The sequence below is a fragment of the Rhopilema esculentum genome, chromosome 14 (assembly GCF_057945365.1).
Source record: "Rhopilema esculentum isolate cy_ngs chromosome 14, ASM5794536v1, whole genome shotgun sequence".
NCBI classification, from domain to species: domain Eukaryota; kingdom Metazoa; phylum Cnidaria; class Scyphozoa; order Rhizostomeae; family Rhizostomatidae; genus Rhopilema; species Rhopilema esculentum.
This window is the reverse complement of record NC_142828.1, coordinates 5,617,625-5,633,435: the sequence shown is the minus strand read 5'-3', so window position 1 is coordinate 5,633,435 and position 15,811 is coordinate 5,617,625. Positions and strand designations below refer to the sequence as shown.

The window sequence follows — 15,811 nt, the reverse complement described above, 5'->3', positions numbered from 1 at the left end:
CAGGTTCTTTATCACGCCCATCTTCACTATTATAATCCATTTCCTTCATGTCTGGAATCCGCTTGAAATGCGAAACGTTTCGTGTAATACGATGTTTTTCTTTGTTTTCTGCCATACTTGTCGTGCCTTTACAAGCAAATACCTTCTATGAATAAATACAATGTACAGTCACAATTTTTTGAATGTTCACCTATTCATATATTTTTATATTTTATTTCTAGGGTGGCCCTTCAACAAAGTTGATTTACAAGGGGCCCTAACTAAAAGATAACAATTACAATTGATAACACTTTAAACAATCACAGATATAAAACCCTATTTATAGCAGTATAAATATTTACATAAAATAAAAAATAAGAGTTGGAATAGAAGTAAAAACAAATGTCCACTAAATAAAATGTTTAAAACTACTCTGTGCCCCACTAGAAAGAGCAACAACAACAATTATCTTTCGAACAGTGGTCGCGTTCAAAAGCAGTTCCTACTTGCTGCCGTGACGCCGTGACGTCCTCAAAGTTCAACGCCACAAAGATACCCTAGCTTTTGACTTAATAGTCTAACAGCAAGAACGTTGCTGGAAAACCGGTAGGTATCTATCAACTAAACTGTAATACAGTTAGTGTAATATACACTTGAGTCTTTCAAAGCAGGTCTTGTCAAATTGCCGAGTTGGTGGTTTTGAATTTCGGAGGCATCACTTTGTAATCGCATACCAAGGGATTGTGTTAACATACTGCATCTGAGTAGCCTAATATTGCAAAAATTCCAGTGTAGGCCAGGTTTACACGTTGAAAGTCAGTTATATTCTAGCGATTTACACGTGGTGGCATCGTTCAGATTCGTGCAGGTATCAATTATCGCGCAGCGGCATTACATGCCTTCTTTGACGAGAACTTGGTTGTGCCACAACTGAAATTTGATATTTGACAGCGCGGTATGTTGCATACAATGTGTGTTCTTAGCAGTATCAGCCACGTTGCTGCAGGGGGGCACGGGGCTGTCCCCCCTAAATGAAAATTTTGACAACAACTGGCCCCTTCTTGGTACAGTTTTCTCGAATGATATTTTGAAAAGTTTGCATAATTATAATTCCGTGAGCTTGATTTAGTCCAAATATATGTGTTTTTTATATATCTGTTTTCTTGTTTTAAGGCCTGCCCCCCTCATGTAAGGTTCTTACACGAGTTTGCCCACCCTAGCCGACATCTATGTGGTAGAGCAGTATGCGGCAAGTCAATATGCTACAAACTTTTTACGTTACCAAAAACGTTTTTAGTAAAAAATCTCATTAGATTGTTTAGTGTGTTTTGAATGGTCTCCACAAAAAGCCGCTCGAATGATGTGAAACCAAATGGGCAATATACTTGAATTTAATACACCAGGAAACTCATGGGAAATTTTCCATGCCTACCTCAAACTCATGGGAAATTTTCCATGCCTACCGTAAAACCTAGAACTACAAATTGTCAATAAACCCTTCTCCCGAATAAGCCCCCACTGCTACCATAAATTCTCAAATTGGTTCCCTCAGTTTAATGATTCTTGCCATCTGAGGTTGCCTATGGCGTTTCATTGAATTACCACAACAAATTCATGCTTTTGGTAGTAATTAATTAAATACTCATAGAGAAATTTCTACTAAAATAAACAAGGTCTTTTAATAATGTCTTCTTAATGTTTACAATAATTTTATAAGCCCCCTCCCCTCTCATATGAGCCCCCCTTCAAAAATATCAAGAATACATATGCCCCCAGGGGGCTAATTCAAGGATTTATGGTATCTATATTCCTATTATGAGTAACAAATTTAAACAGAAATGATTCCTTGAAACAATGGATGTCAAAAAACCAACAAAAGAGCAGATGGATTGAAGATTTGTCTTTACCAGCACGCAATTAAGTACAGTACTGTAAGCCTACATTTCCTTTGGTGTTTCAGTTTCTGGTAGATTAGAGGCCTAATGAGAGAATGGTTACAAAATAGTTTTCCAATCTTTCAATTCCCCTTATGATAACTCTTCAAGATATATGGTATTTGTTTGTTTCATTATTGCTTTTTTCTCCAAGGTCCCAATGTGCATTTATTGTTTTAATTGATTGCAAAGGCAGTGGCGATATTCTGCCTCTGCCAGACTCTGTATGAGTGCCTCTATGATATGTGACTTTTATATAGAGATGTCAGTTTCTGTTTCTTCCTCTACTCCTTCTTGCTTCCTTCTCATTAGCCTGGGTTGCCAGTGCAGATCCTCCTCCTCCACTCAGTTCTGTCAAGTGCCTCATCTCTGGAACTCTTTTCTCCTGAAGGAAAACTCTAAAATAGTTTTTTGTGACATCATCACTTGACAACTCCATTGACCAGAGAATGTGGGAATACAATACCTGAAGGAAAACAGAGCCACCTTTTAGGTAATTGGTCATTGTTTTCAAAACAAAAAGCTTTGAGTTTTCGACAGAATCTAAAAGCAGATGGTGAACTTTTTATATCAAAGTAATGCTATTCCGGCGCTTTGCTCCAAAGTATCACACAAACTTGAGACCATATTGAAAGGTCTTTTTCTATCCAACAAAGAGATCATCCTTGCTAGCTTCTTGTTTACCATATAACTAGTCATGTACCATGTCTAATTTTTTTTTGGTTTTAGAAACTATATTTTAAATCATGTTAGTTTTTTAAGCTTTTTAATTATCACTTACATGTTTAGTTTGGTTAAAGGGTCATTCAGGGGTGCACCTACTGATTAGCATTTTTTACTGGCCAACTTAGGATTTTAGGGCCCAACTGAAGATTTATTGCAGGAAGCTGACACACCCCTTACACCCTCCATCCCACTAGTTATATCCTTGGCAAAGGGGAATGTTATGATACAAATGTGGATACTTTTTTATCATATATATGTGAACTATAAAAGTCCACTAGCATTTTAAATTGTTAAAATCACTTGCAATTTTTATTTTCCTCGAAAAATCTTGGGTTTTCATTGAAACCCCTATGAATTCCCAGAGAGTACTCCAGGGAAGTGAAGCTCAGCCATGGGACATTAGTGCACAAACAGTTCAATAGCATACCTCCATTATATATTTTCATTACCAATGCTTCAATTTTCATGAAAAACTATCAATTTAGATACATCCTAGACCACACCATTCATCATAAACTACACAACAATTAGTAGTACATAGTTGAAAGGTTTTAATTTAATATTATTAGCCCCAAGTCCAACCACAACCCTGATGCTGGTGATAGTAGTTTGTCTATCATCCATTATATTAGGGAAGCTTTAAGTCCAAAGTCTAAAAGGTTTTTCTTACTTTGAGACAGCTCCATTCATCACATGGTCTTTGTTGTATCATTTTCTCATCCTGAAATTAGATTGAATCCAAGTTTTTTAATCTCTTTGATTTCCTATTTCCTTTCCTCGATGTTACCATGGTGTTATATTTTTTAGACTCTGAATTCAGCAATGTCAGCACCAGTTGGATACAATTCTGGAGGCATGCCCCCACAGCAAGGTGGATATCCTCCACAGCAGGGTGGATATCCCGAAAAGCAAAGTGGCTACCCTGCAGAGCAGGGAGGTATGCCACCACAACAGGGTGGATACCCTCCGCAGCAGGGAGGTTTGCCCCCACAGCAGGGTGGATATCCTCCACAGCAGGGAGGTATGGCCCCACAGCAGGGTGGGTACCCTCCACAGCAAGGAGCCTACCCTCAAGGGGGTTACCCTTCAGGTCAAGGTTCTCCCCCAGCCAATACTGGTAAGCTTTTGCTTTCATTCAAGTTCTTCATTTAGCTGAACCGTAAATCCTCGAGTTGCCCCACCCTCAAAAGAGCCCCCCTCGGAAAAGGCCCCCTCGAATAAGCCCCCACCCTAGAACTATCAATTGTCAATAAGCCCCACCTCCTCGAATAAGCCCCCACTGCTACCGTAAATTCTTGAATTGGACCCCTCCATCTGATGATTTTTGGCATCTGAGGTTGCCTATGTCGTTTTATTGAATTACCACAACAATTTCATACTTTTTGTAGTAATTAATTAAATGCTTATAAAGAAATTCCTACTAAAATAAACGAGGTCTTTTAATAATAATACACTTGATTTTTTATCGTAATTTTTCGTCATTAATTGTACTTTAACCCGTGTTTATTTATGAAATTTCTTGTAACACTGATTTTTGTGGCCTACGCTGCTCAAATTGCTGAATGGTCATTCAATTTTAGGCTCGTTTTCAACACAAAAACAGCATTTTTCTATTGCTCTAAAGAGTATTTTTTGAAACGTGAGTGATGACTGCGTTGTTCCCTTGCCTAATTTTCAAAAGAATAAACACAAAACATTGAAATGAAATTAGATATACATATTTGTGTTTTTTTTTATTTTCAAGGTACAGCTTTGCAAAATCTACTCACTGATATATATTGGAAGTTTTTTTCAAGACTTCTGTTCTTTTCTAGAACCCAGTGCACCGCCTTCCTTTGAGACAGTTGCTGGTTATGAAAATGCACAGGGATTTGATTTTGGTATGACAATAGATTTTGTTGTGTTACTTTGAATTGTTTTCTTTATGTCTGGGGTCTCAATTAGAAGTTGAGTTGTCAGAATGGGAAAGGTGCCTATCCTTGAAGAAAAGTTACTTGGTTTCCAGGGCACTGGCTAGATGCAGAATTGCTCGAAATAGCTCCCGGAACGTTCCAGAGCAAAGGGGTCAGAGAGTTCTTTGTAAAATCAGCCCACAACATGGGCAAAAGAAGGGAGAGGGGGTCAAAAGTCCTCTGCTCACCTCCAGTCTATGTCTGACCCCTTGTTGAGGTACTTTACATTCGTAAAGGACATTTATGCTTAAGAGCAAGATTGATAAGAAGCACATCTAATCTAAAGTATTGACCGAATAAGTGCTTTGAGCTGGCAATTGTTATCATTCAAGAAGACAAGTTTGGTTTCTATTAGCTTTTTGTCATTTTCATACGAGAAATAATGCCAATGCGAGGAATCATAAAGAATGAGAACATGCTGATACATAATTTTTCGGTGGTACAAGATTTAAGCTCTTTAAACCTCTATGTTTTAAATTGTTTGTTTTATTCAAAGCCATTTCAACAATATCTTTTTCTGTTTTTTCATATCGCTATGTTTTCTTCCTTGATGTTAAATACTTACTGATCATCCTTGTATTCTTCAAACATGTTAGCCAGTTGAGTCTTTCTGACGGTCGGACTCTTAGTTTCTGTCTGCAGAATCTGGAGTGGTTAGATTAGGAAAGGAAGAGTTCTTAGTCAGAGTTGGCCGTTTTTATTGGATAGTAAACAGTGACAATAATGTGGGGCTATAACATCAATTATGCAAATCATCTTATTGCTGTAATTAATTACTAAGTTGGAAAATTTGAAAAGGTGATAGAAACGTTATTAGTTATTCGAAATATCACTTTGTTCCAGGCGATTGCATAGATTTTGCAGCTCCTTAGCTTTTTGCTCCTTGTCTGCTTGCTGATTTTAATTATCGCTTAGAATATTAAGCAATTGTTTATTCACGCCATTACCTGGGATAGTGTACAACGATCTTCAATGAATGGCAATTGTCGCAGACGAGCTCTCCCTGTCCTTTTTTGAAATTTTGCAATAGTCTTTGAAGAATGCAGACGCTGACAATTGATTGCCGTGGGCTAGGCCTGTTTCAGGTATCTGTAATCCGTATAAATTTTTCTTTGCATAAGGATGCCAGCTCCCCAAATAAGTTATTCAGAGGTTATTGTTTTAGCTTGAAACGCTAGCAGACAAATTTGAAGATGTTGAAACTAAGTCAGTGCTCGTCACATAGATAAGCCTCTGTTTTATTAGATAAAATATTTTTTATTACAATTTGGTTATCACTTCTATTTTGCAGTGCCAGCAGGCCCACCCCCTGCCTACACGCCCGCGAATCAACCGCAAGAATGCCCCGCGGAGAATTTTAACGCGTATGTTTTAAAATTTCGTTGATATGAATTTATTGAATAATGAATATAATGAATAAGAATCGGTTCTATGAGGCTGTAAATAGAAATTAAGTGCAAAATAAACAAGAATGCAAGTTTATTCTCGTTAAGTAACCAGAATCCAGTTTACCAGAATCCCGTTTACCAGAATCCCGTTTACCAGAATCAGTTTGTCACAAAAACATTGTTCATTTGAATCATGAATTTTCCACTAGAAAAATTTGACATCAGCTTCATTGCGTACCTCGTTTAGGTGTGTAGAACAGGGCAGCTCTAAGCTGTCACGACCAGTTTCAAGCCTGCTGCAATTATCTAGCAACCTTTGATAGCAGCTGACAGAAACAACCGAGAACTGTCCTATTCTGTAAAACAAATCGTGTTCAGCTATGCCTTCACTGCATTAAGCACAATAAAACATACTAAATTATCTTCATTAATTGGCACACAATAAAATTCATTAATTCAAAAGGTATGCAAAGCAAGAGGAAATCAGAACACCACTTCACTTTCTGAATTTGATTCCCATAAGCACAACAAATCCTTAAAGCAAGGAATGTTATTTGTATCGATGTCTATATTTGATGGCAATATATACATGCATATTGTAATAATTTTCCTTGCTTATATCTCCCTGGTAATTATAGGGCTGGACACATAACCGACGCACAAGCGACGGACGCTTTGCTTCAGTTTGTTAGTGAACACTGCTGCTATGGAAAAGGTGCAGCAAATAATATGAACATCAAGGACATGAAAGCTTCAAATGCACTCCATGTATGTATTTGTCGTAGAATTGTTTAGCCCTCTGTTCTTCATGTATTTTGAAATTGTTTAAGAACTAGGCAGATCTTTCCATGCCATGAATCCTCGAGAGCCATACAAATAGTTTTTTTCAAAGCTTTCTCAACTGTTTCAAGTTCACTTTGCGAAACAAAATACTCTTCAAATCGATTTTGAAAACAAAAGGTTGAAAAAAAATTTTCTTTGCTATGGTTTTTCCATTTTCTGTTAAGTATGTGTTTCATTTAGGGCCACAATCATTATGGAGGTATATTTGGGAGTAGGGTTGTTATTAAGGAAAAAGCGAAACTTGAAACAAAAAGAAAGAAAATAAATTAAAAGAAATGCTGCAAGATCTAAGATAAATAACCTTTAAGATTATTGTGTGGGTAAGGCTAAAAGAGCCTCGGAAAGAAGGGAAACCGACATTACCCTTCTTTTGTATTATGTATTCAAAATGTGATTCTTTCTAGTACAAACTTGAATCATTTACGGAGACAAGAACATTTAACTGGCACCAAGAACCATACATCGGTAAGAACTAATTTAAAGTTGGGAGGTATTCAAGTTTTTTTTGTCTTTTCTCATCAGAAATTATTTTTTAGGTGTTTCAATAACACGACGTTTTCTAGCTGATGAATTTAGGAGAATCGCATTTCTGCTATTGATTATCTATTCAAAGGAAGAAGATACGCAAAAGAGATTAACAAGGCAGTGAAGCCTTTACATTAATGTAACAAACGTGGTTTTGCAAGTAAAATGAAATGCGCTTGCACAACCTGCATGCTCTGCTTTAGATTTTTTAAAAGAATATGAACTGTTTTTGGTATTTTCATGCGGTACGATATTGAGCCGGTTTTGAAAATGTGTTCGCAAATGTATTCAAGTCTCCGTGACAATAGGATATGGAATGTATTTGGTATTTTCATGCGGTACGATATTGAGCCGGTTTTGAAAATGTATTCTCAAAGCATGCCGATTGAGCAAGAGTCTTTATTGATGGAGAGTCATATAACGTTGGTAATTCTTTTATTTTCTGTCCCCTGATTTGATTTGTTTGCACCATATTGTAATATCTTGTAGAACAGTTAGTCCCGATTGAAGAGTGTTTTAGTATTACCGGAGTTTTGTAAACTATGTGCTTTTTACCTTTTTTCAAAGTTTTTTACTGATAATTAACATTTCTTGTGTTCGAAAAAGTCAGATTTTTGAACACCCACAAAGGCCTAATTCTTGTGGTTTTGATATCATCAAAATGTATTACTATCCCATGGGTATTCAAGAAAAAATCATTTGCAAACATGGTACTTGTGGATCACATTACCTTGTTGTATTAAGTAATGTATTAAAAATCACATTACCTTGTTTACAGGCCAGGTAATTGATGGGCCAATGAACGGACGCGCTCCAGGTGCATGGGAAATTCAAGTTCAACAGCCCCGATTTTTCGATCCAACAACTCTTTACCAAGAAATCCCACATACTGCCAGCGTTCAGGTAAGGCCTCGGTCAAACGAACTAAACATTTCATTGAACAACTCTCAACATGCCTGGTCACGCAAGTGTAATGTGTTTAACATTTTGGCAAATTTTATGTTTAGTCAAATGTACAAAATATTTTTGCTGATACGTGGAGAATGCGTATTCAATATGTTTCTTGTGGAGATTGCTTACTTGTAAAGACAGTATAAGTCATATGCTACTCAGGCTAAAATGTAATTGATAGGAGAGCAGGATTTGGGAAAATTTACTGAAAGAAATGTGAGCAAGTGGCGCGACCAGGACAGGACTTGAACCCGTGAACAGATCTATCTTTCATTTGCATGTTTAAAGTGAAATATACTTTTACATAACTTTGTGTAGTGACATGTCTGATTATATTTTTTTACTAGTTGTGCAACCATTGTGTTGGAACAGGACAAAACAAATGCAAGCATTGTCATGGCCGGGGAAAGGTATTTAGATATTCAGCTTTTTCTCAAATTTTCTTTATTTTCAAATTTCCCTCTTCTACTTATCAACATGGTACTAAAGAACCAAATAATACAATTTTCAAAGATCAGTGTTAAGTGATTTTTTAAGAGCAATTACAACAGATGGAAGTAGCGCCTGATTTTTTCTTTAGTATTACTCAAACCAGGTAAATACACTCTGATTTTTAGAAATGATATTTATGATATTATAGAATTGTGTATTTAGAAATGATTTTTAGAATTGTATACTATTCAAATTGTCGACACAGTCGCAAGCACCGCCGGCTCTTCTCTCTCTTCACCATCGCCGACTTCGTCACTTTTTCTATGACACCAATGTCACTTACACCGCAGCTTTTACTTTGCTACAGCTATTGCAGCAGAAAAGTCACAAAACGCAGTCATTGGCTGATCTAATAAGAAAACTTCTGTCATATTTTGTTTCTATTTTTTTGTTGATATCTCTATCCAGGAACGTTGCACAAGCTGTGGAGGAAGTGGCCACGTTAATCGTGCAGAGGGACGCGAAAATTGTGTATTTTGTCATGGACACGGAACAAGAAAGTGAGTAAACAGTAGAAGAGATGAGTATGATGGTCCAGGATATCTTTTTCCGCCATTCTTAAACAAATATGTAGTGGGGCGGGGCCGACTAGGTGGGTCCTGCATTTATGATTTACGTTCTGAAGTGTTCGATTTGGATCTCGGCAATAGCTTTTATCACCTAATAAAAAGAAAAATTCAGTAATCTCCGTTTACCCGGTAAAGAAAAGTACCCGGTCCCATCTAACCAGAGGTTCTACTAAGCACAGAGGCTAGGATTTTCAAATGCACGGGGGGCGGTGAAAGGGATGGTAGTGGAATCTCTAGAGAAGCATACAGAATGAATCTATATGATTCTTTGTGTGATTAGCAATTTAATTTGGTCAAGTAATAGAGTGAATTCATTATCGAATTATTAGCTTGCATATATTTTCGAAATGATATATTGGACACAAGGGGTTCTTAGAGCATACCATAAGAAAATAACTGAGCCCCCACCTTCCCCACTCTTGCCAGGAAATGTATGCACCTTTTTCTTCTCAGTAAGAAACTGGTGCACTGAAAACTGATTTCTGTTAATCGAATATGTTAGCGCTTATGATCGTACGAAGCTACTTTGAAAACATCTTTATAGATATAAGAAATAATTTTCTTTATTTTGTCACCCTTTGGCAATTTTAATCCTTTTATGATAACGGTTCTACGGCATTCGATGTCATGATACCAGAACAGTTCTTTTGATCCTGTTGCAGTAACATATAGTGACACAGCTCTTTTTATTATAGCTGCATGCATTGCCATGGTCGTGGACTGGTCACGTGCACAACATGTAACGGAAAGGGCAAATTGAAGCATTATCTTCGCCTTAAGGTTCAATGGTAAGCTATTGACATAATGTAGCTTTTTATCTCTCATATCGATCTATAAATGCTCGAATAATCGGTTTAGGAGAGGCAATGTGATTGAAATACCATTTACGATTTAACAAAAATCATTTCTGTGTTTTATTTAAGTGCACAGGACTAAAAAAAGGTCTGTAAACTGTACTCGATATGATTTTCTATGTATTCCGCAAGATTCGGTTCTCCAAACTGAGAATTTTTGAAGAGGCTAGGTGTAAGAGCAAAATTCCTTAGCCAGAATCACATAATTTAACTCGTTAAATCACCCAAGCGATTCTAATTGCCTGCTTAGGCACTCATGATCAGGTCTAAAAGGATTCATAATTTTCTGAGATATGAAGACTTCCCAATTATTGCTTCTCTGCTCCATCGATAAAAGTTAGCCTAATTAAACTAGTTACTGAACTCTGTTGTCAGATTTTGACAGAAAGTGTAGTTTGGCTGTAGAAAGGAATTTAAATTGTCAGTTTAGGAAGCTGTCGTAAAGACTGACCAAAAAGGCAGAAGCAAATTATCTAAAGTACCACAAAATTTCAAACCTAGTGAGAGAACTGTAAAAGATTCCACAACGCCATAAAAATATGCGAAGGTATTTAAAACCCCTCCTCTACAACTTCCCAACTATTGTTTTTCTTCTGTTGCTGTCCCAATTTGAAGTTTATTATTCCATTAAGAACTTGCCAGAAGACACTGGACACTTTTTCAAAAGAGACCACAGCCCAAGATAATTCGCTTTCAACATCAGCATCTTCTGATTTTGAGGAGCCGTAGAACATGAATGAGTTTGCTAAAAATTAGAGATATATTTTCAAAAATTTTAATGTGGTTTCATACCCATACTTTTTCCCAAAACTTCTCCAAAAAAGCTAGGAGAATCTTTAAAAAGTAAGTGGTATTTAAATGAAAAGGTTGGTAGACCTTCGAATCTTCTTATTTGCCCCTGCATCGCAACTTTCTTGGCCATTCCCTCGGTCGGTTTTTTAGCTAAAACAAAACGTATTTCTTCGTAAATACATTTTGTGAGGTAAAACATTCCCTCACAACGTATTTCTTCGTTTCTCAAAAAAGAATAATTGTTGAAACCCAAACAATAGTTTGCATAATTTTCATTCACGGGGGTTTTTTTTATCGGGTGCACCTTCATTGGCCTGGTGGCTTCTTGAATGGAACGGCGGGTTCTCTGTTGTGATGCTCGACAATTTATGAGTGGCTGAACGTGTGACACGTGTTTAAGTCTCATTCAAGTAAGAAAACCAAAGAGGGGTATCTTTTTTCTTTCTGTACTCTGAATTTTCAACGAATGGCTCAACGAAAGTCTGATATGATATCGATGAATGATAAAGGTAGAGGGAAACAAGGCATATGTTAATTCCAGGTTTTTCTCCATTGTGTGCTTTTCTGCATGCCTAAATTTGAGTCATTTCATAAGGGACGATGGCCTAAGTTTTTCACGGAGCAAAGCGGCCTGCAGTAATGTTGCTCGTGTATAAAGAGAGAAGAGCCGATAAAACCGACTTTATACAAGCATCTAGATTATACAACAAATTGTTTGTAGTACGTTGATTGTATTAGGGAGTACTAAAAGGTGAGGAAAATAATTTTTACTGAAATCGTTCCATAGGGGCGACGTGACTCTAGTGTTCTTGTTATGCTTTCTGGTTGTTTTTTATTGTGACTTTGAATCAGTACTTGATTATCTTTTCAGGGAGATTAAAGCCAGTGATCACGTGGTTGAGAAAACAGATATGCCTGATGAGCTAGTGACTCAAGTTTCTGGCGTTGAACTTTTTGCTCAGGAGTTTCCAAGGGTACGGTTGATTTTATCTTATTATTAAACATAAATATATAGTGAAGGCAATATAACAGCAGTACGTCAGAATTAGACTCATGATCGTTTGTCAGTCATTGCAAATTTGGATTGCCTTGGGATATTTTATAATAGGTAACTACTTGTGCCGATGACTTAAAAAATTATTGGGCAGTAGTGTTGGTTTTCTGCCAATTTGTAGAAGACATGCAAAAGCACCCTTCAAGTTAAGCATGCGCCATTTGCATTTTTGAAGAGATTCTACGTAGCAACTAATTTTAACTGGTAACTAAGAAAATACGAGTGAATAGGTGTCGTATCAAGTGTATAGGTGACTGAGGAAGAACGGTCCCAGTTGATTAGCTCTATGCTTTATATGGGCTGCATCGTGGTATCATCAACTACAGTTTTCAAATGCTTCTAATATCCTGTCCTGTGCTGTACAATATAAGGTTTCTGAAGTTACCATTGCAAATTTTATTACCCATAAATAAAACTTTGCACTTTCTCTGCCTTACCACTTTTTATCATGCTTAACGTGTATGACATTTATAATTGAAGACAACAGTGAAAATGGCAGTATTCCTTAAATTGACATGGTCTTTCCTCCTAACCTTGTCTTGTCTTTCCAGGTCTTTCCACTGATATCCTTTTATGAGCAGGAAATAAACACTGCCTCGCAGCAACTGGTCAATCAGCATGCAGGCTTTGCGCAATCTTCAGTCCTTCACCGTCAGGTAAGCGGGAAGTTGGATAGCATTTTAATAAGATCTATGTCCTTTAGGATCGTAGCGAAAAATTTACGTTATCTTATTTTTACTAACAATTTTATTCTTTGTTGCTTTTCCTTCTTACTTTCATTCATTCATTTTTCATTCATTTATTCTTTGATTTGTTATTTCATTCATTTATTTATTCATTCCTTTTTCCATTCATTCATTTATTTATTCCTGCCTCCATTCATTCATTTATTTATTCCTGCCTCCATTAATTTATTCATTCATTCATTCATTCATTCATTCATTCATTCATTCATTCATTCATTCATTCATTCATTCATTCATTCATTCATTCATTCAGATTCATTTATTATTTTATTCTTTCATTTATCTTTTAAATCCACTTTCTCACTTCCATTTTATCTTTTTGTAATTCTTGTCACTAATTTCTCACTTTCTTTGTTACTTTACTTTTTTCATCGCGATTCATTTTGTACCTGATTTGTTTGATGTCAGAAAAATTGCGACAAGGTTGTATGTTGATAGAAATCTTACCAAGCGGCAAGCAGAGGTTTAATATCAGCTTAAATGAAATTACAATTAAGGAGAAGCCTTGAATTTGTTCCCATTACCAGAAATTCCATCAAAATAGTTTCTGACTTTGAAAAAAGCAAACATTTTGTAACATATTGGATAAAAGCTTTTCGTCTGACACTCCTGAGAGCATAAAACGTCAGAACAAGGGTTCACAGGAACACTATGAAAAATATATACCCATTGTATAATATATACGAAAAATTATATTTAAAAAGCCGCCATTGTGTAGACAGAAGAAGTACGTTCTCTCTCTTGGACTCTAGTGGTATTTTTCTTTAGGCACGCGGCACCGATTGGACAACTATACCGGTCTTGTGCTTGCGTTTTTCTGATTAGCCTATTTCGATCCACAATTGGGTGTATATTTTTCATCGTGATCTTTCGGACCTTTATTCTGACATTTTATGCTCTGAGGAGTGTCAAACGAAAGAGCTTTTAGCCAATATTTTAGAAAATGTTTGTTTTTATCAAAGCCATTCTCAAGTTCGGTACCGCCAAAAAACTGTTCAAAATAGGTTCCTAGAATTTTAAAAGCCATTGTTGTGGACTGGCACAAGAAATTACGCATGTCATTTCCTTCTTTCTTACCTTTATTCACTAATCATCATAAAAGACTTCTAATAATCCGAAACTTGTTGACAATATTAAAAATGGACAATGTGGCTGGACACTTACTTCTGGCCTAGCTCTTTGGTATCTTGCTTGGAATTGTGAACCTTCACGTTTGTATGAAAATCAAGACAAACGAATACAGGCTACAGACGTTATGTGTTATTATATCTCCGTTTTTGCAGAGACACAATTTGCGCTCAGTGCCAGTGAGCGAAGTTCATGTTTTATGGGAAGACAAGCCATATCGCTTCTGGGTTTATGGAATGGAGCACAAGGTCCACTGCCCTGATTATCCTCAGCAGTGTTGTTGTGGTTGCACAATCCTGTAGATCAATAAGCTCCAGGTGGAAGAAGACATTCATTGTTATAATCTTATAGTGTTTTATGATTGTAACTTGTTTTTCAAAGTTAGGTTGTCATATGGTTACTTCTTCCACGTTTCGCGTTGAAGCAGTTTTTTAAATGTAGGCATTCTTTTTAGGGTGATTTTTAAATTCTTGGGTATTTCTATCTCTATACATGCTAATGAATTATAGAGAAAGCCTAATCACTTGAAGCATTTAGTAGCTGGCTTTCTGCTTCTGAAACAGTTAAAAGACCCTGAGAAGCTAACAATCTAACAACCAATGAACAATGTTACCGCCTTACAAGAACCTTCTTTTGCGGCCCAGTTACAGATTTTGCAGACTGTATTCCCGAAAGGCAATTACATTTGTGCTATGCCTTCAATTTAGTAGTAGAACGCAGTTCCGAGAAATGCATTTAAATCTTCTCCATTTTAAAAGGATTTAGCCTTGTATTTTTATTGTAATTTCTGGCCTACTCGTAAAGCAGTTTCCAAAGTTAAGTATACTTTTTACAGCCTGAGCCAACCCTAATCTGCCCAATGTCCTTCTCCTCGAATCATTGATAGATTTTGGCTACGCCTGTATATCTTATTGTGAGAGCAATAATTGCCTTTTGGGATGTTCCATAAGTTTGAGCATTGAAAAAAACCTGCCAACATTTTCGAATGCTGGTTCGATTAAGCTTTGCTTGCTTTCAATGGACAGCTCTAAGCAAGTGTGTAAGTGGCATTTCGCTTTAACTAACTTTTGAAATACGTCACACACTTTGTGATTATATGACTCAACAGCAAGCGTCAGTAATGTTGCTACCCGACTGTTACAACAAATGTTACCTTTTGCTGGTACTTCTCGTTTGGCATCTCAACACAGCGCGCATTTATATACCTGTTTTGGCCACAACCTTGTGAGGCAAACTTGATGCTATTAGACCAGATGCTCAAGCTGCATCTGAACTAGGATCGACTGTACTTCAATGTTTTTCGAAGTCTTTTATGCAGATGATATGTAAACTACAGGCATGCATTTTGCTAAAGCATAAGATGATTATAATTGATTTTTGAGATCTTAGATTTTATGAATGTATGCATTGCGCCCATTTTATGCTAGCAATAATTCGGGTATAGATAATTTATTTCATTCCGTATATATTTTTATATACAAAATTAATATTGAGATTATTTTAATCAATTATATGTATACTCGTATTATCATATACAGAGAGAACAATCAAGCTTTTTGTCATTTTTTCTACCTCTTATTCTAACCGTAACGGAACTTCTTTAAACCGTAAAAAGGAATCGACTGTTGGTAGAAGAAGAGACACATGCTATTTTAGAAAAATTAAGTCTTGAAATTGAATTTGTTAGCTTGTTGAGAACAAGGATAACGATTTGATATAAATTCTTAAAAAACTAGAAACCAAGCACTCCTAAATTCCAAGGTTAATAACATCAAAAATTGAAGGAAATGCAATTGCCCATTCAGTTTTTCTAAAACAGCGCTTTTCAAGTTTGCAACTAATAGTAGCTCCTGTTAAAGACACATCCGTTTACAGTCG

General features: G+C 36.4%; 1 protein-coding gene across 1 annotated transcript; it reads left to right on the top strand.

Moving 5' to 3' along the window:
* The first annotated feature begins 429 nt into the window (after window positions 1-429).
* Window positions 430-15,484, top strand: LOC135696273 (protein SSUH2 homolog). The gene is made up of 13 exons (XM_065215620.2): window positions 430-585; window positions 3,447-3,756; window positions 4,454-4,519; window positions 5,883-5,955; window positions 6,618-6,747; window positions 7,227-7,287; window positions 8,126-8,250; window positions 8,646-8,708; window positions 9,199-9,290; window positions 10,055-10,147; window positions 11,877-11,979; window positions 12,611-12,715; window positions 14,089-15,484. Exons 2-13 carry the CDS (start codon window positions 3,462-3,464, stop codon window positions 14,233-14,235), a joined length of 1,353 nt encoding a protein of 450 aa, XP_065071692.2. The 5' UTR covers window positions 430-585; window positions 3,447-3,461; the 3' UTR covers window positions 14,236-15,484.
* The last annotated feature ends 327 nt before the right edge of the window (window positions 15,485-15,811 follow it).